Source organism: Salvia miltiorrhiza, chromosome 1 (genome assembly GCF_028751815.1).
Source record: "Salvia miltiorrhiza cultivar Shanhuang (shh) chromosome 1, IMPLAD_Smil_shh, whole genome shotgun sequence".
Lineage (NCBI taxonomy): Eukaryota > Viridiplantae > Streptophyta > Magnoliopsida > Lamiales > Lamiaceae > Salvia > Salvia miltiorrhiza.
In genome coordinates this window covers 45,281,712-45,306,102 of record NC_080387.1, presented here as the reverse complement: position 1 = coordinate 45,306,102, position 24,391 = coordinate 45,281,712, and the positions used below count along the sequence as shown (strand labels likewise).

At 34.2% G+C, this 24,391-nt stretch overlaps 1 protein-coding gene and 1 long non-coding RNA gene across 2 annotated transcripts; one reads left to right on the top strand and one right to left on the bottom strand.

The window, feature by feature from the left end:
- Positions 1 to 10,352: 10,352 nt before the first annotated feature.
- LOC130985952 (mitochondrial-processing peptidase subunit alpha-like) lies at positions 10,353 to 22,523 on the top strand. Its single transcript, XM_057909190.1, has 14 exons — positions 10,353 to 10,470; positions 16,893 to 17,042; positions 17,954 to 18,190; positions 18,318 to 18,614; positions 18,709 to 18,876; positions 19,015 to 19,182; positions 19,301 to 19,381; positions 19,556 to 19,622; positions 19,846 to 19,943; positions 20,771 to 20,843; positions 21,011 to 21,081; positions 21,183 to 21,232; positions 21,941 to 22,053; positions 22,155 to 22,523. The coding sequence occupies exons 2-14, from the start codon at positions 17,004 to 17,006 to the stop codon at positions 22,229 to 22,231; spliced, it is 1,539 nt and encodes a 512-aa protein (XP_057765173.1). The 5' UTR covers positions 10,353 to 10,470; positions 16,893 to 17,003; the 3' UTR covers positions 22,232 to 22,523.
- On the bottom strand, positions 10,698 to 11,895 carry LOC130985998 (uncharacterized). The gene is made up of 2 exons (XR_009089134.1): positions 11,625 to 11,895; positions 10,698 to 10,929 (listed from the first exon to the last, which is right to left on the bottom strand). It is a non-coding gene; the product is annotated as an uncharacterized LOC130985998 (long non-coding RNA).
- Positions 22,524 to 24,391: the final 1,868 nt, after the last annotated feature.

Below are 24,391 nucleotides of genomic sequence, written 5' to 3'. Positions count from 1 at the left end.
ATCCAGAAATGATCAAAGAAGGAAATTCTTCAACTCCTTCCTCATCAACGGTAGAAAATCTTATTGCCAATGATACAGAAATGCTGGATACTGAAGACTTTCAAGAAGCTCAAGATCCTTATGGTGATCTTAATAAATTCCTACTTGAAGATATTAGTCATGAATAGAATGGCAAAACAAATGCGTAATGACGCATCCCATAATGTAATTAGATTAGTACTATTTACTTTTTGACTTTTGTTGCTTTTGCTTTTTGAAAATAATGGCTTGTTGTTGGAAGCCTTTTGCTTTAAATATGTAAGGTCCTCACTTGTTTGAGACACCAAGTTTTAGAAGCATAAGTGTTTGTAATCATATGCTCCCTCTTCTTGTAAAAAATCCTCTCTTGTTCGTGTGTTCAAAGAAATATTGAAGAAATTCTTCATGTAAGTATTTGTTATGAATTATGAGTTTAAATCCTGTTGCATACAATAATCTTTTTTATGCTCCATATGATTATATTATACATAGCAATCGTGCTAATTACTTCAAAAAATTAAAAGAAAAAATAAAATGTATTAATAATTATATTAAATATCTTGAAAGAGTTTTGGAAACTCCAGGACTTAACGATTTTCATAGATTTGAAATCTTTAATTTCAAATTACAAAAAGCTAAACAAAGCTTAAAAGCCTTTGAATCTCAAGGCTCTTATTTATTTGCTGCATAATATTGTTTGCTTAAATTAAGCAAATATTAAGATTATGCTCTGATAAAATCAATTCCTAATTAGGAATTTAAGATACCACGCCTAGTGGTATCAGAGCCAAATTGGTGATAATAGAGGGGAAGTAAAATCTTCATTTTTGATAAGAAAATTTCTATCTAATTTATAAATTGAAAGTTGTTGATTGCTCTACACGAGCTTTGCTCCAAGTCAGGTACCGTAAAGCCTGTAAAGCCTAAAGGGTAAGGTAGGATAAATCCTTGACAGTATCAATCAAAACTCTTGAATGAATAAATTAGTAAGAAGTCTTTCAAAGAAGAAGTCCTCTTCAAACAATTCAAAGAATTACAAAAATAAAGAAATTGTTTTATCTGAAAATTTTGAGAGAAATTTACAAGATTGGAAATTACCAAAGGTCTCTCAAACAAAAATTTATAAACAAGGAACCTTCGAATTCCGAAGTGATTATATCGTAAAAAACGATAGAACAATCAATCCCTCTCATAGGAGGATTTGATTCTTTTAAACTTCTTTCTAAAGATCTAATTGAAGATCATAAATCTCAAAATTATAAATTTTTACATCTAGGAATGGTTTCAAATTGGGTTAAAACCATTAACTAGAGAAGGATTAAATGTCAGTGCCTTAATTATGGTCAGAGACCAAAGGCATCTTCAATTCGAAGATTCTTTATTAGGAATCGTTGAATCCTCACTTTGTGATGGTCCTATATATTTTAGTTGTTTCCCAAATTTTCCTGTGTCTTTATCTGATCCAACAATTATGGATACTCTTACTTTAAATATAAAGACTGATGGTTTTAAAATGAATTCCCGTACAGAAAATATTGTTCTTACTTATAGAATTTGCTATAAAGCAATGAACACCACTATTTCTAGATTTAATATTCAAACTGATCAAATAAGATCTAGAAATGGTGAAACGACTCTTTTTATTACTGATACTGCCAAAGGAAATTTAGCAGTACCAAAAACCATAAAATGGAATCAAGTGTCTCTTCCAGAAGTCTGGAAACTTGAAAATATTTCACCACCTGTTAAAGAGGAAAAAAGAGAACTTGAAAGCATCGTTCAGTATGTTGACGGTGATGTAGAAATCAAATTCAAATCTAGAAGGTTTCGTCTTAAATTAGATGAAGAACTTTTAAGTACTTCTAGAGCTTCTACTTCTTCTGTTCCTCTATCTGATTTTGAAAGAGTCGGTATATCTGGGATTAATAAAACTCCAGAACAGGTTTCTCAACCTGAATACAAGGTTGAAGTCCCAGAGAGTAGAAATTATAGGAGAAATATTGGATCTCCTACACTCTCCGATATGGGATATAGCAGTAATGTCTTTATGATTAAAAATAATCTTTCCTTCTCTAAAAAAGTAGAGAAAAGTCTTAATAAGACTAAGAATAGTGAAAAGAGAAAAATGGTTCTTATTCTCTTACTACAGGTCAAAAATCTCTTTATACAAAAAGATATGATGAGTGGAGTGAAACTCATGGATTAAAATTAGATTTTTTCTCTTGGCTTGAAAATCTTTATTTTCCACAAAGAGAAAAAGAATTTCCTGATTCTAATAATAAAAGTTTTTTATCAGTTTTAGAAAAGAAATATAAAATTTATTCTCATGAAACTGATGAAGCTGTTGAGGAAATTCATCCTCCATTTTCTACTCTTGTTCTTAAAACAGGAGAAAAGGAGATTTTTGCTACTCCTATTAAAACCGAATCTGGAAAAGGAGATTTTGATAATATCATTCAGCAAAATAATTTTACTAATCTTGCTTTACATTCTCTTGGTAATCAAACCAATAGAATAGAAGAAATGCTTGGTCCTAAAAAGGAAAAATATACAGATACGCTTATGATTAAACCTCCTCCTAATCTTAAAAAAGAAAATTTTCTGTTAAGTTCTAAAAAAGATAATGATTTTTTAGATGGTCTAATTACTAGACTGCAAAAAATTAGTGTTACTGAGAAACATGATAAACCTGGAAGCAGTTATAATCATGTTTCGGTTATCACTAAAGAAGAAAATTCTTCTGATGACGATTTACAAGTCAATAAAATTATTAAAGTGGCTAATGTTAAACCTTTTTATACAAAAAATACTCCTATTGATCTTCAAATTGAAGACCATAAGGATTTTGCTCAATTCAGTGGTGAAGCCATTACTGAATGGAATATTGATGGAAAATCTGAATATCAGATTAAAACTATTGTTAAACAAATGCTTATTTATTCATCAGCAGCCAAAATCAAAGGCAATGAAGATTATCAAATTGCTCAAGCAATTATTACCGGTTTTACTGGTCAATTACAAGGCTGGTGGGATTTTTATATCTCAAAAGAAGCTAAGAATAAAATTCTTAGTGCCAGTATTACTAATCCCATCTCTAATAAAGAAGAATCTGATGTTGTTAATACTCTTATTTATACTATCCTGTCTAATTTTGTTGGAACTAATGAGTTACAACTAGACAGATCTCAGAAACAACTGATGAATCTTAGATGTGTTACTCTTTCTGACTTTAGATGGTATAAAGATGTTTTTATGTCTAAAGTTTTAACCCGAAATGATTGTGGTATGAATTTTTGGAAAGAAAAATTTATTTCTGGCCTTCCTCCACTTTTTGCTGAAAGAGTTTCAAATAGACTAAAAACAAAATTTTCTAGTGGAAAAATAGAGTGGGAAAAACTCACTTATGGTGATCTATCTGCAGAAATTACTGCAGAAGGAATCGTTCTTTGTAATGATATCAAGCTAAAACGGCAGCTTGAATTACAAAAGAATGAGAATAGAAATATTATTGGAGATTTTTGTGAACAAATTGGATTACAATCTGAACAACAATTTTCTAAAAGAATAAAGAAAAAACATAAATTTAAAAATAAACAAAAATTTTATTCTAAAGAACCTTTAAAATCAAAACCTATTAAAAGAGGTTATCCTAAACGGATGAAAAAGGTTAAACAAAATGAAACCATTAAACCTGTTTGTTGGAAATGTGGAAAAATTGGCCACAAAGCTAATAAGTGTTTTGTTAAGAAAAAGATTAATAATCTCAATATTGATAGAGATTTAAAAGATGCTCTATGTAATATACTTCTTAATGAAGAAGAACAAGAAGATCTTTATGTCAATTTTATCAGAGAAAATTCCTCTGAATCTTCAGAATATGAATCTGAAGAAAATGAACAACAAAATTGCAATGAAGATTGTGATTGTGATGTATGTCTTATTAAATTTATGGGATTAGAAATCAATGTTATTTCTAATGAAGAAAACTTCATTCTTGATCTAATAGATCAAATAAAAGACCCTATAGAAAAAAGAAAAGCGATAGAACATTATCTTGTTCTAGCTTCAAGTTCTAATCAAGAACAAAAAAATTACAAAACTTGAGAATCATATTTCTCAAGAAAGAGAATTATATTCTTATCAAAAAATATTAGAAAAGGCTAATCAAGTTGAAAGAGAGCCTACGATTTCTGAATTAAAAGCAGAAATTAATCAGATAAAATCTGAAGTTAAAAATCTTAATGAAAGATTTGATCTTATGAAATCAAATTGGAAAAGTGACTCTTCTTCATCAGACGAAGAAGATAACATTATTTCCAACAAAGAAGAAGATCAAAATATTAATCAAATAATTTTTAAAGATCTAATCTGGATCAATAAAATTGATCAAATACGATCTCAAAAATGGTATTCCAAAGTTACTTTGATTATCAATAAAGAATTTACTATTACTATTAACGCTCTCCTTGATACAGGAGCAGATGTTAATTGTATTAGTGAAGGAATAATACCTTCGAAATATTATTCAAAGACTACTCAATTTATTACAGCAGCTAATAAGCAGCCTCTCATTGTAAATTACAAATTATCTGATGTTGCTATTTGTAATTCAGGAGTGTGTCTAAACACATCTTTTATTTTAATCAAAAATATTTCTACTCCTGTTATTTTAGGAACACCTTTTTTCCAAATGCTTTTTCCTATTAATAAAATTAATGAAAAAGGTTTATTTGCTAAAGTTAAAGGAAAAAATTTACATTTTCCTTTCACTTCTGTTCCCATTACAAAATCCATAAATATTATTCAAAAGGTTATTGATAATAAAAATTATTTTATAAATTCCCTTAAAGAACAGATTAGATTTAAAAATATTAAGGAAAAAATCAATTCTGAAAAAATTCAAAATAAAATAAAACAAATTCTTGAAAAAATAAACAATGAAATTTGTGCTGAAGTTCCAAATGCTTTCTGGAATAGAAAAAAGCATGAAGTTAGTCTTCCATACATAGAAGGTTTTGATGAAGATAATATTTCTACTAAAGCAAGACCAATAGCCATGAATGAAAGACTATTAAAATATTGTAAAGAAGAAATTGATAGTCTTCTTAAAAAGGGTTTAATAAGGCCCAGTAAAAGTCAATGGAGTTGCCCGGCATTTTATGTTGAAAATGCTGCAGAAATTGAAAGAGGAGCTCCTAGACTTGTTATAAATTATAAACCGCTTAATAAAGCTCTCAAATGGATAAAGCATCCATTACCAAATAAAAGAGATCTATTAAATAGATTATATACTGGAAATATATTTTCCTCTTTTGACATTAAATCAGGATTTTATCAAATTCTTCTTAAAGAAGAAGATAAATATAAAACAACTTTTACCGTTCCTTTTGGACATTTCGAATGGAATGTTATGCCATTTGGTTTAAAAAATGCTCCAATGGAATTTCAAAATATTATGAATCAAATTTTTAATCCTTATATAGATTTTATAATTATCTATATTGATGATGTTTTAATTTTTTCTGAAAACATTGATCAACACTTTAAACATCTTAATATTTTTATACAAGCCACCAAAAAGGCTGGTTTAGCTATTAATATTAAGAAAGTTAGACTTTTTCAAACAAAAATAAAATTTCTTGGACATTATATTGAGAACAAAATAATTGTTCCTATTGAAAGGGTAATTTTATTTGCGGATAAATTTCCCGATAAAATTACAGATCTTAATCAACTCCAACGATTTCTTGGTTGCCTAAATTATATAGGTAATTTTTATCAAGATCTCGCAAAAGATTGTAAGTTATTATTCCAAAGGTTAAAGAAAAAATCCTTTACCTTGGTCTGATAAACATACAGAAGCTGTTAAAAGAATTAAGCTCAGAGTTAAAGAACTCCCATGTTTATCCCTTGCTAATCCAGAAGCATTTAAGATAATCGAATCTGATGCATCTGAAATCGGATACGGAGGAATTCTTAAACAAAGAAATTCCGATGGTTCTAAAGAAGAACTTATTAGATTTACATCTGGAATTTGGAATGATTCTCAAAAGAATTATTCTACAATTAAAAAAGAATTACTTGCAATCGTTAAATGTGTTGCTAAATTTGAGAGTGACATATTAAACCAAAAATTCTTAATAAGAGTTGATTGTAAATCAGCTAAGGATATTCTTTTAAAAGATGTCAAAAATATTGCATCAAAACAAATTTTTGCTAGATGGCAATCCATATTAGCATGTTTTGATTTTGACATCGAACATATATCTGGAAAATCAAATTCATTACCAGATTTTCTAACCCGAGAATTCTTGCAGGGAAGAAGCCTGGAAAACCGTTGTAAAACAACGTGCTATGGGAAAACGACCAATGATGAATTTGGGGAAGAATCCAAATCCCAATCAAACGACTAAAAAGTCTAATCTTCTGGCTAAAAAGCCTACCAAAGAAGAAGAAGTTAGTCTTACAAATTTTGATCCTAATGAGGAATTTGAAGACGACGATATGGCATATGATATACAATTATATCAAAATGCTATATTTCTTCAAAAGGGATCTAAAGAAGAAATTAGATACCCATATCTGAATTCCGGATATATTAATTGTTGCCCAATTAAAAAAGATCTAAAAGGTCTATCTCCATTTCAATTGGCTCAAACTCATCTTAATAAAGATATTTTACCAATTTTTGGTAAAAAGAGCAGAAATTATTTTGAGGCAATTCTCCTTGAAACAGGATCTGTTGAAATTCAACACAGTGATAGAGGTAGCGAATACGCATATTCTAAATGTGTTATTAAGAAAATTCTTTCTGCCTCAAATTGGGGTTTGCCTACTTATCAAAGTAGACAACTTGAAACATATCAAGATTTCCCTAATTATTATAGCTTTCATGATTATGTTAAAGCTTGGGATAATTTATTCATCTATGAAAATAAAAATAGAAAACATTCATGGTGGATCAAATTTGATCTTGAGGATGTTACTCAACACATTCCTCAATGGTTTTCCATATTTTTCTTTTCATGGGGGGTATCACCCATCATATTCCCTCGAAGAATTAAACTCATATGGAGAAAATTCCAAGAAGTTAATAAACTTGAAAGTTTTGAATCAACTTTGCAATTTGCAAACTATTATTCCATCCCATGGATTCTTAGATGGGATTACATTCTTCAAACTCAGAAAAGAGAAAAACCTGAGTTACAATTCTCTCCATCAATTTTGGTCCGAAGAATTTTCATTAAATGGTGGCCAAAAGAAGATTTCTTTGGAGAAGGAAGAACCTATGACAGAAGAGAACCATTTTCTCTTTTCACTATTCTTAGTCTTATTAAGACTTTTCTCTACTTTTTTAGAGAAGGAAAGATTATTTTTAATCATAAAGACATTACTGCTATATCCCATATCGGAGAGTGTAGGAGATCCAGTATTTCTCCTATAATTTCTACTCTCTGGGACTTCAACCTTGTATTCAGGTTGAGAAACCTGTTCTGGAGTTTTATTAATCCCAGATATACTGACTCTTTCAAAATCAGATAGAGGAACAGAAGAAGTAGAAGCTCTAGAAGTACTTAAAAGTTCTTCATCTAATTTAAGACGAAACCTTCTAGATTTGAATTTGATTTCTACATCACCGTCAACATACTGAACGATGCTTTCAAGTTCTCTTTTTTCCTCTTTAACAGGTGGTGAAATATTTTCAAGTTTCCAGACTTCTGGAAGAGACACTTGATTCCATTTTATGGTTTTTGGTACTGCTAAATTTCCTTTGGCAGTATCAGTAATAAAAAGAGTCGTTTCACCATTTCTAGATCTTATTTGATCAGTTTGAATATTAAATCTAGAAATAGTGGTGTTCATTGCTTTATAGCAAATTCTATAAGTAAGAACAATATTTTCTGTACGGGAATTCATTTTAAAACCATCAGTCTTTATATTTAAAGTAAGAGTATCCATAATTGTTGGATCAGATAAAGACACAGGAAAATTTGGGAAACAACTAAAATATATAGGACCATCACAAAGTGAGGATTCAACGATTCCTAATAAAGAATCTTCGAATTGAAGATGCCTTTGGTCTCTGACCATAATTAAGGCACTGACATTTAATCCTTCTCTAGTTAATGGTTTTAACCCAATTTGAACCATTCCTAGATGTAAAAATTTATAATTTTGAGATTTATGATCTTCAATTAGATCTTTAGAAAGAAGTTTAAAAGAATCAAATCCTCCTATGAGAGGGATTGATTGTTCTATCGTTTTTACGATATAATCACTTCGGAATTCGAAGGTTCCTTGTTTATAAATTTTTGTTTGAGAGACCTTTGGTGATTTCCAATCTTGTAAATTTCTCTCAAAATTTTCAGATAAAACAATTTCTTTATTTTTGTAATTCTTTGAATTGTTTGAAGAGGACTTCTTCTTTGAAAGACTTCTTACTAATTTATTCATTCAAGAGTTTTGATTGATACTGTCAAGGATTTATCCTACCTTACCCTTTAGGCTTTACAGGCTTTACGGTACCTGACTTGGAGCAAAGCTCGTGTAGAGCAATCAACAACTTTCAATTTATAAATTAGATAGAAATTTTCTTATCAAAAATGAAGATTTTACTTCCCCTCTATTATCACCAATTTGGCTCTGATACCACTAGGCGTGGTATCTTAAATTCCTAATTAGGAATTGATTTTATCAGAGCATAATCTTAATATTTGCTTAATTTAAGCAAACAATATTATGCAGCAGATAAATAAGAGCCTTGAGATTCAAAGGCTTTTAAGCTTTGTTTAGCTTTTTGTAATTTGAAATTAAAGATTTCAAATCTATGAAAATCGTTAAGTCCTGGAGTTTCCAAAACTCTTTCAAGATATTTAATATAATTATTAATACATTTTATTTTTTCTTTTAATTTTTTGAAGTAATTAGCACGATTGCTATGTATAATATAATCATATGGAGCATAAAAAAGATTATTGTATGCAACAGGATTTAAACTCATAATTCATAACAAATACTTACATGAAGAATTTCTTCAATATTTCTTTGAACACACGAACAAGAGAGGATTTTTTACAAGAAGATGGAGCATATGATTACAAACACTTATGCTTCTAAAACTTGGTGTCTCAAACAAGTGAGGACCTTACATATTTAAAGCAAAAGGCTTCCGACAACAAGCCATTATTTTCAAAAAGCAAAAGCAACAAAAGTCAAAAAGTAAATAGTACTAATCTAATTACATCATGGCATGCGTCATTACGCATTTGTTTTGCCATTCTATTCATGACTAATATCTTCAAGTAGGAATTTATTAAGATCACCATAAGGATCTTGAGCTTCTTGAAAGTCTTCAGTATCCAGCATTTCTGTATCATTGGCAATAAGATTTTCTACCGTTGATGAGGAAGGAGTTGAAGAATTTCCTTCTTTGATCATTTCTGGATTTGCTTGTCCAAAGACTTCTTTCCACAATGAATTAATTGAATCTTTATCCATAGATTGGAAAAGATCTTTAAGCAAAGAATTCTTTGAAGGATTCTGATAATTTAATCTCTCAATTATTTGGGATGATGTTTTAATAGAGAGAATTCCTCTTCTGTCATAGGTTCTTCCTTCTCCAAAGAAATCTTCTTTTGGCCACCATTTAATGAAAATTCTTCGGACCAAAATTGATGGAGAGAATTGTAACTCAGGTTTTTCTCTTTTCTGAGTTTGAAGAATGTAATCCCATCTAAGAATCCATGGGATGGAATAATAGTTTGCAAATTGCAAAGTTGATTCAAAACTTTCAAGTTTATTAACTTCTTGGAATTTTCTCCATATGAGTTATATATATATATAAAGGGAGTGTGTATTATAGTGGGACCCTGAAAAAGTAAGAAACTGATTTATTGTTGGAGGAGATGTGAGAGAAAAAAGTAGGTGGATTTCTAAAGCTGATGTGGCAATTTTAGAAGCTAGAAATTGGATCATGGTTGGAGGCACCCTTATGTGATACCAAAGTGTATTTGAAATAAAACTTATTTTTTGTTGAAAAATATGGTTATAAAAAAAATTATACATATTAAATTTGTTTCATATTTTTTGAAGCTTGATGTGGTATTTCGAAAACTGAATATTTAGGATTAAAACCAAAATATTTGAATCTGAAAAAAAAGAATTGAATTGTCATAAATAAAAAAAATGATTCAAATTAGATAAAATTGGCCCAAAGTCGAATGAATTAAGATGATTAACATCCTAATCTATATACCCAAAATTATAAATATGTCATTGAAATATGATCCCAATCCTGTCTCACGGTGAAACGACGTCGCACAAGTTTTGATCCTCCAAAAGAAATTATATTATGTCGCACGTGTAAATACAAGAGAGAAACATGCACTTGTCACGTGTGGGGATCCTCATTCCCCGTTGTCTCCACAATTAACAAATTTCGTAGTCTAGCGTAGAGTTGTCAACTGGGCCGGGCCGGCCCAGCCCGAACCGGCCCAAGCCCGGTATGGGCCTGTCACGACCGGCCTTAATTAAGGATAATTAATCCGGGAAAACCATGACTGGGGAAGGGAAATTAAGAAGCGGGTTTAGAAAGGGGCGCATAAAAGAATACTCAAAGGACTTGAATACGCGTGAAATATTCCTTAAAAAGGAAAAAGGCATAGGTCGCATAAAAAGGGTACTCAAAGAACTTGTATACGCGTTATATTCCTTAAAAGGAAAAAGGCATCATTAGGGGCTTGGCTAAAACATTATCAGAGTTTGCAACGGAAGGCGTAACTGAAATAATCAGTGTTTACAGCGGAAAGCATAACTGTGATACATGTATGAAGACATGTATCCTTTCTGAGCCTACTTTAAGTTCGACAAAAACTCCACTCAGCAACACTTCATCGCCCATCACAGCTCAACCTGCACAATCATAAACATCGAAGGGCTAAGTACAAAAGTACTTAGTGGGCAGTGCCAAGCATATAACATAACATCATTAACAATTTCACAATATCGCATAAGAGGCATGAGTTTCTTTCAAATCCTTTGCTCATTAAACATTTCCATATTCATAAACAGGATGAGCGCATTCTTCATCATTAACAATCATCAACACGCATCGTGTCGTGGAGAAGGCCTTCCCCAACGAACACGGGCATCGCACCGTGAAGGGGAGCCTCCCTCAGCGGTCACGGCATCGTACTATTGAGGGAGGCCTCCCCCAATAGACGCTGTAACACTGGCATACTGGCATACTGGCATCGCGCCGCGAGAGAGGCCTCTCTCAGCGGACACGGGCATCGCGCCGTGAGGAAGGCCCTCCTCAACGGACACGGCATCGTACTGTTGAGGGAGGCCTCCCCCAACAGACGCAAGCATCAAACATAAGCATAAACTTATCAGCGTAAAGCATTCAAGCGTAAATAAGTGTAATCAAGCGTAAATTACATAGGGCGTAAATAGTATAAACAGCATAGCGTAAATCATTTAACGTGCAGCATAATAAAGCTTAACTCATTTAAGCGTAATAAAGCATACCATACTTGAAGATCCAATTTGCATTTTAAAGCATAACACATGCATAGCATTTTATTTACGCGTAAGGAATTGCCCACCTCAATTGTTCTTAAAGCTGGCGTGGAGTCGTTTCTTCTTCGGCTTCACTTTCTGTCGCCCGGACCTTTTGGATGGCTGGAATCGCCTTGCAAAACACTGCCGGAGCAGTGTACTTATGGCAGAACTCGTGGCTGCTCTTCGGTTCCTTAGTGAAGAATGAAGATGATGAAAAGATTGTTGCCTGTATAATGGAATGTTAGATGCATTCTTGCGTGTGGTGGGGAAGGGAGTAGGTGGAAAGTTTGGTGTAGTGGAATTAGTGGAGTGGAAAGGGTGGAAGAGTAGGTGTAGTGGTGGGAAAAAAATGTAGTGGAGGATTAATGATGTATATTCTATGTCTCGGTGATTCTGTAATTGTAATAAAATACTGGCTTCTGTTCATTATTCGTGTATAAATTAAATACGTAGATTTAATTCACTTCATAAGCCATTTAATATCTAGATTAAATCCGTAGATTTAATCTGCGTTGCAGTCGGAATAATTCCTCATCTTCTAGTAGCACTAATAAAATATAACTGCTTCTGTTTTTCGATTAATAAATAACATGACTTTGCTAAGTCAGTTACAACTTGGAAATAATAATTATTGAATAGCTCAATAATCCTCGTCGCGTTTTTTTCTCATACGTAAAAAAAAAATATAAAGCTAAAATAATAACTCTGTTTCTGAAAAAAAATCAGGACCATAAACTGGATTTATTTAAAAAAATTTGCATTTACTAGTTTTAATCATAAATAAAAGAGCGGGCTACTACATACTACCCCTCTTAACAAAAATTTCGTCCCGAAATTTGCATATCTCTGCTAAAACAGTTCGGGGTATTTTTCCTTCATCTTGTCTTCAAGTTCCCGCGTAGCTTCTCTTGTCTGCGGTGTCTCCATAAGATTTTCACTGATGTGATTGAGGCTGATTTCGCAAGTGTCCACGTATTGCTGGCAAGGGGGTGTGGGTGTTCTCAATTGTTGAACCTCGTTGTTTGTTGGGGCATTGCGTGGAGTAGTGACCTTTTTGGCCACAATTGTAACAACCGTTAGTTCCAGCCCGACAAACACCTCTATGCATCTTACCACAATTTGGGCAAGGTAAAACTCCTTTCTGACCTTGGTTACCCCCAGTTGGCTTGAGATTAGTTTGTGCCTCGTACCTTGGTTGAATAAACTGTTCGGCCCGTTCATTTTCTTGCCACACTTTCTTACTGGTCTGATTGATATTGTCTTCGTTGTTGTCCCACTTGCGCTTCCCTTTGAGAGTATGTGAGGCTACTGGTAAGTCTTTTGGCGTTGAGATCAACAATGGGGCTGACTTGTCCGACGGCATTGCAGCTTCAATGTCAAGTGCCCTGTTCAGAGACTCCGTGTATGAGAGTCCTCCGTGGCTTGCTAGAGCCATCCTAATTTCGTACCGCAGTCCGGCACAAAATTTCTCTGCCATCTTCTCCTCTGTGTCCACTTGTTGTGGAGCAAACCTCGACAGGTTGCAGAATTCCTTGTCGTATTCAACCACAGATTTCTTTCCTTGCTTTAACTCGTAGAACTCAGCTTCTTTCTTCTTTCTATAGCTTTTCGGGATATATTTATCATATAATCCCGTCTTAAAATCTTCCCAAGTATAGATTGCCCATTGTTCCGGTGTCAGGATTTTTCGTCGTGCTTCCCACCAGAAGTCAGCTGATCCTGTTAGTTGGAACGAGACGCAAGATAGGCGCTCCTCATCAGTACAACGTAGGAAGTTGAAGATGCGTTCCATTGCACGCACCCAAATCTCAGCTTCAGCTGGTTCACTTGTTCCGTCAAACGTAGGTGGGTTCTGCCTTAAAAAGAGTTCTTCGACTCTCCTAGTCGGGGGCGGAGGGCATGGGTTATGTCCTCGAGCATCTTGTGGTTCTTCGGGTACAACGTTACGATTTCTGCGATTGTTATTGTTTCTCGCAGGGCGTCCTCTCTTAGGCGGCATTCTGGTAGCAAAGATGTGCCAATTAGTACACCCTAGCATAATCTAATACAAACCTCAAAAGAATTCTTGTAAATGTCAACTTAATATAACTTGTAAGCAAGTCATGACTCCAATGACATCATTGATCATTGATGTAGTAAGCTTTAAGGGTCCTTAGCATCTCAAATCTATGAGTCATAACAATCCTTAAGCATATAATATCACATCATCTAAACTGGATACTTAAGCATAAGTCATGGAGATTTATAGTGGCTATAATATCATCAGCTTAAGAAAATTTTTCTATACGTATCACTTATCTTGCTTCCTTCACTATAGCCACCAAAAGATACAATCTAATTTTTTTCTATGTTCTGTCGTAGTGGTGATCTCTTAACTTAATAGCTCTATGTTCATAGGCATACTTAATCGCACTTGCGTAAATCATTTCATTCAATAACAACTTAACATGGCTATTGACAGTTACTCACTTTGCTATTACGATAATTCTCACTTTTTGTAAACATTAACTCAAAACTTGGAAGAGCTTACCATTCTGCTTCGTTGAGTGTGATGCGATGAAGTGCTGAGCTTTGTCGATTGAACTCTAGACACTTTAGTGATCAATTCAAAGTTTGGCTTAAATAAACTCTTAGGCTCAGAGCAAACGAACTGCTCTGATACCACTCTGTCACGACCGGCCTTAATTAAGGATAATTAATCCGGGAAAACCATGACTGGGGAAGGGAAATTAAGAAGCGGGTTTAGAAAGGGGCGCATAAAAGAATACTCAAAGGACTTGAATACGCGTGAAATATTCCTTAAAAAGGAAAAAGGCATAGGTCGCATAAAAAGGGTACTCAAAGAACTTGTATACGCGTTATATTCCTTAAAAGGAAAAAGGCATCATTAGGGGCTTGGCTAAAACATTATCAGAGTTTGCAACGGAAGGCGTAACTGAAATAATCAGTGTTTACAGCGGAAAGCATAACTGTGATACATGTATGAAGACATGTATCCTTTCTGAGCCTACTTTAAGTTCGACAAAAACTCCACTCAGCAACACTTCATCGCCCATCACAGCTCAACCTGCACAATCATAAACATCGAAGGGCTAAGTACAAAAGTACTTAGTGGGCAGTGCCAAGCATATAACATAACATCATTAACAATTTCACAATATCGCATAAGAGGCATGAGTTTCTTTCAAATCCTTTGCTCATTAAACATTTCCATATTCATAAACAGGATGAGCGCATTCTTCATCATTAACAATCATCAACACGCATCGTGTCGTGGAGAAGGCCTTCCCCAACGAACACGGGCATCGCACCGTGAAGGGGAGCCTCCCTCAGCGGTCACGGCATCGTACTATTGAGGGAGGCCTCCCCCAATAGACGCTGTAACACTGGCATACTGGCATACTGGCATCGCGCCGCGAGAGAGGCCTCTCTCAGCGGACACGGGCATCGCGCCGTGAGGAAGGCCCTCCTCAACGGACACGGCATCGTACTGTTGAGGGAGGCCTCCCCCAACAGACGCAAGCATCAAACATAAGCATAAACTTATCAGCGTAAAGCATTCAAGCGTAAATAAGTGTAATCAAGCGTAAATTACATAGGGCGTAAATAGTATAAACAGCATAGCGTAAATCATTTAACGTGCAGCATAATAAAGCTTAACTCATTTAAGCGTAATAAAGCATACCATACTTGAAGATCCAATTTGCATTTTAAAGCATAACACATGCATAGCATTTTATTTACGCGTAAGGAATTGCCCACCTCAATTGTTCTTAAAGCTGGCGTGGAGTCGTTTCTTCTTCGGCTTCACTTTCTGTCGCCCGGACCTTTTGGATGGCTGGAATCGCCTTGCAAAACACTGCCGGAGCAGTGTACTTATGGCAGAACTCGTGGCTGCTCTTCGGTTCCTTAGTGAAGAATGAAGATGATGAAAAGATTGTTGCCTGTATAATGGAATGTTAGATGCATTCTTGCGTGTGGTGGGGAAGGGAGTAGGTGGAAAGTTTGGTGTAGTGGAATTAGTGGAGTGGAAAGGGTGGAAGAGTAGGTGTAGTGGTGGGAAAAAAATGTAGTGGAGGATTAATGATGTATATTCTATGTCTCGGTGATTCTGTAATTGTAATAAAATACTGGCTTCTGTTCATTATTCGTGTATAAATTAAATACGTAGATTTAATTCACTTCATAAGCCATTTAATATCTAGATTAAATCCGTAGATTTAATCTGCGTTGCAGTCGGAATAATTCCTCATCTTCTAGTAGCACTAATAAAATATAACTGCTTCTGTTTTTCGATTAATAAATAACATGACTTTGCTAAGTCAGTTACAACTTGGAAATAATAATTATTGAATAGCTCAATAATCCTCGTCGCGTTTTTTTCTCATACGTAAAAAAAAAATATAAAGCTAAAATAATAACTCTGTTTCTGAAAAAAAATCAGGACCATAAACTGGATTTATTTAAAAAAATTTGCATTTACTAGTTTTAATCATAAATAAAAGAGCGGGCTACTACAGGGCCGGCCCAGGACCAGCCCACTTGATCGAATGGGTTAGTTGGGCCGGGCCAGCCCTTTGAAATGGGCTCCATTTGGGCTATTTATCAAACCCAAGCCCGGCCCAGGACCAGGATCGGTAGAAGCCCAGCCCAAGCCCGGCCCAGGACCAGGACCAGGCCCAGCCCAGGACCGGTCCAAGCCCAATAATTTAGGTTAAATATTATTTATATATTTATTCCTCTTATTCAATATTCAATTCCCTGCACAATTTTGACAATACTAAAATATTAAACCTATTTAATTTCCTATTCAAATACGTCTCCAATTCAATCTTCTATTCAAACTTATTAAAATATTAAATTTATTTAAATTTAGTGGTTGTCCATATATGAACGTGCACATTATTTATATGATCCAGATTATAATTAGTTTTGTATTTTGACAAGGACCATTTGTCAAATATATAAATAAGCTCAAAATAATTTAAAGATAATGATTACAAATTTAAAACAATCTAAAATTGAAAACTCATTCGTACCCAACTGAAGCTCATTCGAAGTACAACCCAGTATAAGCCCATCATACTCGACCCAACATAAGCCCATGTGAGGCCCGGCCCATTTGAGGCCCAAGCCCACTAGACATGTGGTCCTGAATCGGGCTGGGTTCGATATTTTATAAAAAGCCCGGCCCAGGACCGGCCCATTTCAAATGTGGGCTTGGGCTGGGCTGGGCCTAACTCCTTACGGGCTCAACCGGGCCTGGGCCGGGCCGGGCTGGCCCAGCCCAGTTGACAACTCTAGTCTAGCGTCACTACTTCTTCCCAAACCCTCTCCATTTCTCTCCTTTTCCTCTCACCTTTCACCCTTGCATACACAAATTCCCATCTTGTGTGTCCGCGATCGCCCATCCCCTTCAAAGTATGTACAGAACGGCGTCATCTCGCCTCAGGGCTCTCAAGGTCTGCATTTTTCTTATTTCCTCCCCTTTTAACCCTAGCTCCCACTCAACAAACACTGCCCCGCATTCGCCGATTGTTTTTTCGTATGTCTTATTTAGTGCGTCTGTATCTTCATCACTGCGTGAATGATTCGATTGCTTGGATCTGGCGGCTGCTTAGTGATGAATCCAAGTTTTTAATTTGTCGCTGACCATGTTTTACATGCGTTCTCTAAATTTGGAGATGAAAAAATCCAGCTGCCTGTAAAAAATTGGATCTCGATTACTTATGCTTAACTTTAGCTCTCGGAAGCTGCTGATAGCGTTATCCATGACTGTGTTGATTAACTGCTGTTTGTGGTATTATTTCATAATTTTGCATAGTACTTAAATATATGCACCATAATCCTTAAACAGAATGATAATTATCTGTTGTGAGCGACGAGACTCCTGTTTTTTCCAGTTATTTTAATTTTTTTGGGGAAAAATGGATGCTGCTTTAATCGACAATCTTTACAATAAATCAGTTGATTTTATACTGGGTAGTGGTAAAATGTGATGTGATAGATAGGGGAATTTATCTAAACTTTTGTTTAATTGCTTGAATATAAATCTAATCTTCAGTTGCCCCTAGAAATGGGTATTTACGGGCTTTATTGATGGTTTTGTATAACTGATATAGTTCCTAGACATATGAAATTCCTATGTGACCAAAATTCTTATCCGACGATTATATAGTGTCATGCACAGAGATGATGATGGCATGCATTTTTTTATAAATTTTAATTTTATTTATATGAAGTATTGACAATAATATTTAGTCTTGCTAATTCATTTTCTTTGTCTTAACTATTAATTAGAGGAGGTTGTTTCTTCTTTATAGTCATACGTAAAGAAAATCAATGAATTTGGTTTTCTTTTTTCACGTGACAGGCCAGAACAGGGTGTAGAGGATTGGCTAGATATGCAAGTACAAGTGCTGTTGCAACTAAATCATCTGGAGGTCTCTTTAGTTGGTTGACTGGGGAGAAGTCATCTTCACTTCCACCACTAGACTTTCCGCTTGAGGATATTGTACTTCCCCCTCCATTGCCAGACTATGTTGAGCCTGGGAAGACCAAGATAACCACTCTTCCAAATGGCCTCAGAATAGCTTCAGAAACATCTGCGGTAGGAGTTGATGCTACATTTGTTTATCTCTACCGGAAGAATTACTTTTTCTCCTTTTTCTTCATCCTCCCCCCCTCCCATTTACTTTTGTTTAAACTATTGGTGATCAATGAAGCTTCTTTATCAGAACCCTGCAGCTTCAATTGGATTATATGTTGATTCTGGCTCAATCTATGAAAATCCGGCTTCCTATGGAGTCACACATTTACTGGAGCGCATGGCCTTCAAAAGTACCACTAACCGGAGCCACTTGCGCACTGTGCGAGAAGTTGAGGCAATTGGTGGCAACGTAATTGCATCAGCCTCTCGGGAGCATATGAGTTACACCTATGATGCACTAAAAACATATGTACCTCAAATGGTTGAGCTTCTTGTTGACTGTGTTAGAAACCCAGCCTTTTTGGATTGGGAAGTTAATGAACAGGTATATTTGTCTTTGTCTTCTTAGCCTCATTCCCCCCCCCCCCCCCCCCCCCGTTTGTGGATATTGCAATGGGATTCTGATATGCCCTCTACAGCTCCTCAAGGTGAGTGCTGAGATTAGTGAATACTCCAAAAACCCTCACCACTTGCTTCTGGAGGCTATTCATTCAACTGGTTATGCTGGTGCTTATGCAAATGGTCTTTTGGCTTCAGAAGCTGCACTTAGCAGGTTGAATAGCACTGTTTTGGAGGATTTCGTTTCTGTAAGTCCTGAACATCATTTTTTTTTTCTTTCATTATATGGGTAGTTATTTGTGCTATGAAGCTTTGCCTTTGATTGTAATTTGTTTCTAATTGTTTTCATATCATTATTTCCTTCTAACTGACTTTATATGGTTTAGGAACATTACACTGCCCCTAGGATTGTCCTTGCTGCATCAGGCGTCGACCATGATAAACTGTTAGAATACGCAGAACCACTTTTATCTGATCTGCCTAAATGTTCTAGGCCTCTAGAGCCAAAGCCAATATACTCGGGAGGAGATTTTCGCCGTCAAGGTGATTCAGGGGTGTGTATCAGCAATATCCTGGATAACCTATATACTTTTCCTTTTATTTCCTGCCTCATTCTTTGAATTTTGATTTTGGAAATTAGGCTTTAATATATAATTCTGAATTCTTGAGCAGATGACTCACTTTGCTCTGGCCTTTGAACTTCCCGGTGGCTGGATTAAGGAGAAGGATGCTATGACATTGACCGTTCTTCAGGTTCACATGCTTGTTTGGACTATCCTTAATTCAACCCCAGATGCTATTTCCTTCAGAAGAAATGAACAATAGGAGAATTCTTAAGCTAGCTTGAAATTTCACAGCTACTTTTCCTCCACAATCTGGTTTGTGATTTCATCTTGTAAGAAGACGCTGTTTGTGTTAATCTTGTAGATGCTCATGGGAGGAGGTGGATCATTCTCAGCTGGTGGTCCTGGAAAGGGGATGTACTCAAGATTATGTACGTTCTGACCATAATACTGTGTTTAACACAAATCTTGACTTGAGCTGTGTTTAGATGCATGTCTTGTTTAATTCACATTGTGTGGCTTAAAAAAACTCTTCTACCAGTATAATTTATGTTTCTATGTCATCAGAAATGCGAGTTTTGTGTCATTTAGGTGTTGTACTTTTTATTTTATTTTATTACTGTCATCATGTATTGTTGTCTTTAAATGATGCAGATCTTGGTGTCCTGAACGAGTATCCTCAGATTCAGCATTTTTCTGCTTTCAACAGTATCTACTATCACACTGGACTATTTGGAATTCAAGCTACTACTGTAAGGAAGTATTTTAGATTCATGTGTCCTTTTAAAGTTTGAAGAAATTGTGTGTAGAACTGCTTTATTTGTGTAGGTAAATGTCTGTGTGTGAGTGTTAGATATCTCGTTTCTGCATCTGTTAGCTGTATAACAGCTATTTATGTTCTACAAAGTAGCTGCGATGTTGAAATATTTGCTTGGTACTTTGATATATGTCTTCTGACAATTAAGCCTCAATATGACAATATTGGGGCTATACCATGATTTATTGGTGATGGATTCACCCAAAAAACCTAGATTGTGTTTTTCTCCAAAGTCCAAACCGTACAAATCGCGATGGATGTAAGCAATGAAAAACTGAGAAAAAATTTGGTTGGGCTTAATGCTATTTGTTGAAGAAATCACTTGTTAAAAAAGAAGAAGTGAATAGAAGTATTCTGAGAAACTGGGTACAGAGTTATCTCATTGGCAATCTGCTTTATTCATTTTTTATGCACACTATGTACCTTCAATTCTTCAAAGCAAGTTTGTGATCATATTAACCATCCCAAATGTATTATTCTTCAGAAATATTGGATGACATTCTCAGATTCAGAAAATTGTTTGTGCTCCAGTAACTTCATGGAAAGTGTGAACGTCCAACCTAATAACTTACGTATTATATATATTTTGTTTAATTGTAAAGTGGTCAATATATGGTTATGAACATGTGTATGAGTGACAAAGAAAAAATAGACAACTTGCTTGCTGCAGATGATGTATGACATGGAATCTTCTTCTCACTCCTAGATTTCATTTCCTTCAATTTTGTAGCTAAACTGATGAAACCACTTCTTTGAATACAGGGATCTGATTTTGCACCAAAGGCTCTGGATATTGCTTGCAGAGAACTAGTTAATGTTGCATCTCCTGGAGATGGTTCTATGCTAACCTTTCCTAACTATCTTACATTCAGTTGATTCCTACATTTTACCAAAGCCCTTGTTTTCTGATGACTGTTGATCATGAAGTCCATATACTTTCTTGTGCATCATCTGCCCCCTTCAGACAGAATTTCTGAACTTGTCTGCCTTTGATTCTTGTAGTTGATGAAGTACAGCTAAACCGTGCAAAACAATCAACAAAATCTGCCATTTTGATGAACTTGGAATCCAGAGTATGCAATTTCGCCTTGCATCATTGATTTTAAACTCAATTTTTTTTCCTTTCATATGGATGTTTGCCAATCTATTCTACTTGTTTGGGATATCATTGCAGATGGTTGCATCTGAAGACATTGGTAAACAAATTTTGACATATGGAGAGAGGTGCGTCCAGTAATCATTGGTTACTTTCAGAATTACACACTAGTGATTACAGAGTAACTGATATTAATTGGTGGGCGATATTTGATAGTTGATACTTGCTTTTCCTTTCTGACTTTCAGAATAGTCTCTACTAAATCAAACTACATCCCTTCATTTTAAAATGTTCAAGGCTTAATTATGCAGTTATTGCAATCTCATGTGTTTAGTCCCTGAGAAAGATATTATTATGATGAAAAAAATGAGGAAATTGAAAGCAAGACCTCGAGCCATAAAAAAAATATCCAAATAATAATAAAGATGAAGGGAAACTTACTGCTTTTGGTTTATGTAATCAATGGAGTATAATTTATGATTCTGAAGAAAAAAAACAAGATTTAGTTAGGAAAGATTTGTTTTGAGATGCATTGATGAGTGGAAGACACATTTCTCATTTAATGCATGCATTCACACTTCTGGTTAGCTGACCCAGAGAAAATGGAAATTTTTCAATCCCAAAGAAGTCTTTGGAATGTCTCTCTCAATTGATCATTCTTCTCGCCTTACTGACAAAATTATCTTGTGTTAAGAGTCTATTGTACCTGTCTTTTTGAGTACTGAATAAAAGAAACTATGCATCTGATATTTTTTTGAATTTTGTAAAACATGAAGAGTAACTATTTCTCTCTCTGGGGGCAAAAGCTAAGGTCTCTTAATCTTACCTATGCTTAGGAAACCCGTGGAGCATTTCTTGAAGGCTGTTGATCAAGTTACACCCAAAGATATTGCTACAATTGCAGAAAGGCTTTTCAGTTCTCCCCTTACAATGGCATGTTATGGCGATGGTAACTAGTTTCTCTTCGACATATTTTTCTTCCTTGTATGGTAAAGATTTTATTAATGTCCCATATATCTCACTTTCCCACCCCCCCCTTTGTATATGCAGTGTATCACCTGCCAAGCTATGAAGCCGTTAGCAGCAGGTTCGATGAATTTAAACAACGCTTGAGACGAGAAAACTGATCGGAGAAGTTCCCCCATGCCCCCGGTTTTGGGTGGCGTTTTGAAATCCTTTCTCTATGATATATAAGAGAAAATAAGGATTTTTTACCGAAACAATAATTGGCGCAAATTTTTTGCAAAAAATCACTGATGCCTGATTCATTGTATGTTTTGTTTTGTAATTTACGTGGAAAATATTTGGTTTTTGAGTATATCTTGGACAGGCCATTTCTATGGTGTATAGCAGCAAAGTATTGATGTGTTGCTTGTCATTCTTTGCGAGCCTGATAAATTCGACTGTTTGGTGCGTTTACTTCAATTGCAAAATTTTTATTAGAAAATGATGAATAAGAAAAGATGAGAAAATATTATATTTTTCTTATTTTTTTTTAATCATATGTTTATTAGAGATAATGAGAAAATGTAGAAAAATCCACCATCAATTCAATCTCAACCATCCATTTCTCCACTATATAAAAATCGCCACTAATTTTATTACTTCCATTTTAAGTCAATTTTTTTCGGTACGAGAATTAATAAAATAGTACTCCCTCCGTCTCAAACGAAATGTCCTGTTTTTCTTTTTGGGTTGTCCCAAACGAAATGTCTTGTTTCCTTTTTTGGCAATACACTCTCTCTCTACACTTAATATTTAAATAATTTTCACCACCCCACTTTATCTACTTTATACACATTTCTTAATCTCCGTGCCGAAAAGAAATAGGCCATTTCGTTTGGGACGGAGGGAGTAGTATTTAGTGTGTTAAAGTGTGGTAGGTGAAAAAGTGAAAATGTGAATAAGGAAAAAAATTTTGTCATATAAGGAAACTAGCATCTAACCCGTCGAAATTCGACGGGGAACCACTTTACATCATAATTATTTATAATTATTGTATATGAAATGGGATTTATATAAATTATTTTTAATTAATTTTATTTGATCAAAATAAATTGATTGTACAGTTCAAACTATAATAATCTCAATAATTTTCGCCATTTTTTTCTATTAATTGAGAGCTATTATATATAAGTTTTTTTTTTATGAAAATTTATAAAAAGTTGATGTGAGGTCGGAGATTTTACCAAAATAAGAAGAAAAAGATTTAGGTATATTTGACATCTATGATGAAGAATTGATACATTGATTTACTAATGTTTTAGAAGTATAATTTTTTTAAATTGATAGATAAAATTTAAGACTACATCTTATATGTGAACATTATCTCATCAAAACCTTCTAAGACTTTTGAGCATCATCTTGTCTGTAGCTATCACATTTGATTTTTGTACGTCGAACTTCTAATCATCATCTTATATGAAGTTTGTTATATGAGATTTGACTTTTGAGTATCATCTCATCTGCAGCTTGAAATATACAAATTGACTTGTGAGAGAGCTGAAGCATCACTCATTTGGAGCTTGAAAGACTGGAGCTAAGTGCTAAGCATTATTTCATTTGGAGCTTAAAAGGCTGGAATTAAGTTATGAGCATCATCTCGTTTGGAGGTTGACAAACCACTTCTAACTTGTGAGCATCACATTGTTTGGAGCCAAAATTGAGTTCTGAGTACATCTTGTATGAAGCTTGATAGACCACCTCTAACTTTCTAACATTATCTCGTCTGGAGTTTGAAAGACCAACAGTAAATTTTGAGAATCATCTCGTCTAGAGCTATAAAGAAGCATAAAATGCTTATAAAATCTAAATAAAATGATATAATTTGGATCATGCATCAATTTTTTGTCATTCTATTAAGATATAACATTCTATATTATTTTATGTAAAGCAAATCAATTTTTGTAAGCGTATTCTATCAATGATAAGAGTATTAAAATTTATACATAAAAAAATTAATTTTATTAGTTAACTGTTCTAATATATGAACTTCTAGTAATTGACAAACTTAGTTATTGGCTAAATTATTATTAGTCAAATTAAATTAAAATTTTGATGGAAAAATATTACAATTTATTTGACCAACTAATTAATTAATTAGCAACGATGAAGTCTAATAAAAAATTGCTGTGTAATATAAAATTTGATTAGAATATTATAAAATATATTATTCAATTTAGATTTTTAATTTGCAAAGCTTTATGAAAAAATGATTTGGGATTCAAAATTTCTTTAATAAAAATTGCATAAAGTAGCATATACTTTCATTTAAGTTATAAACTGAA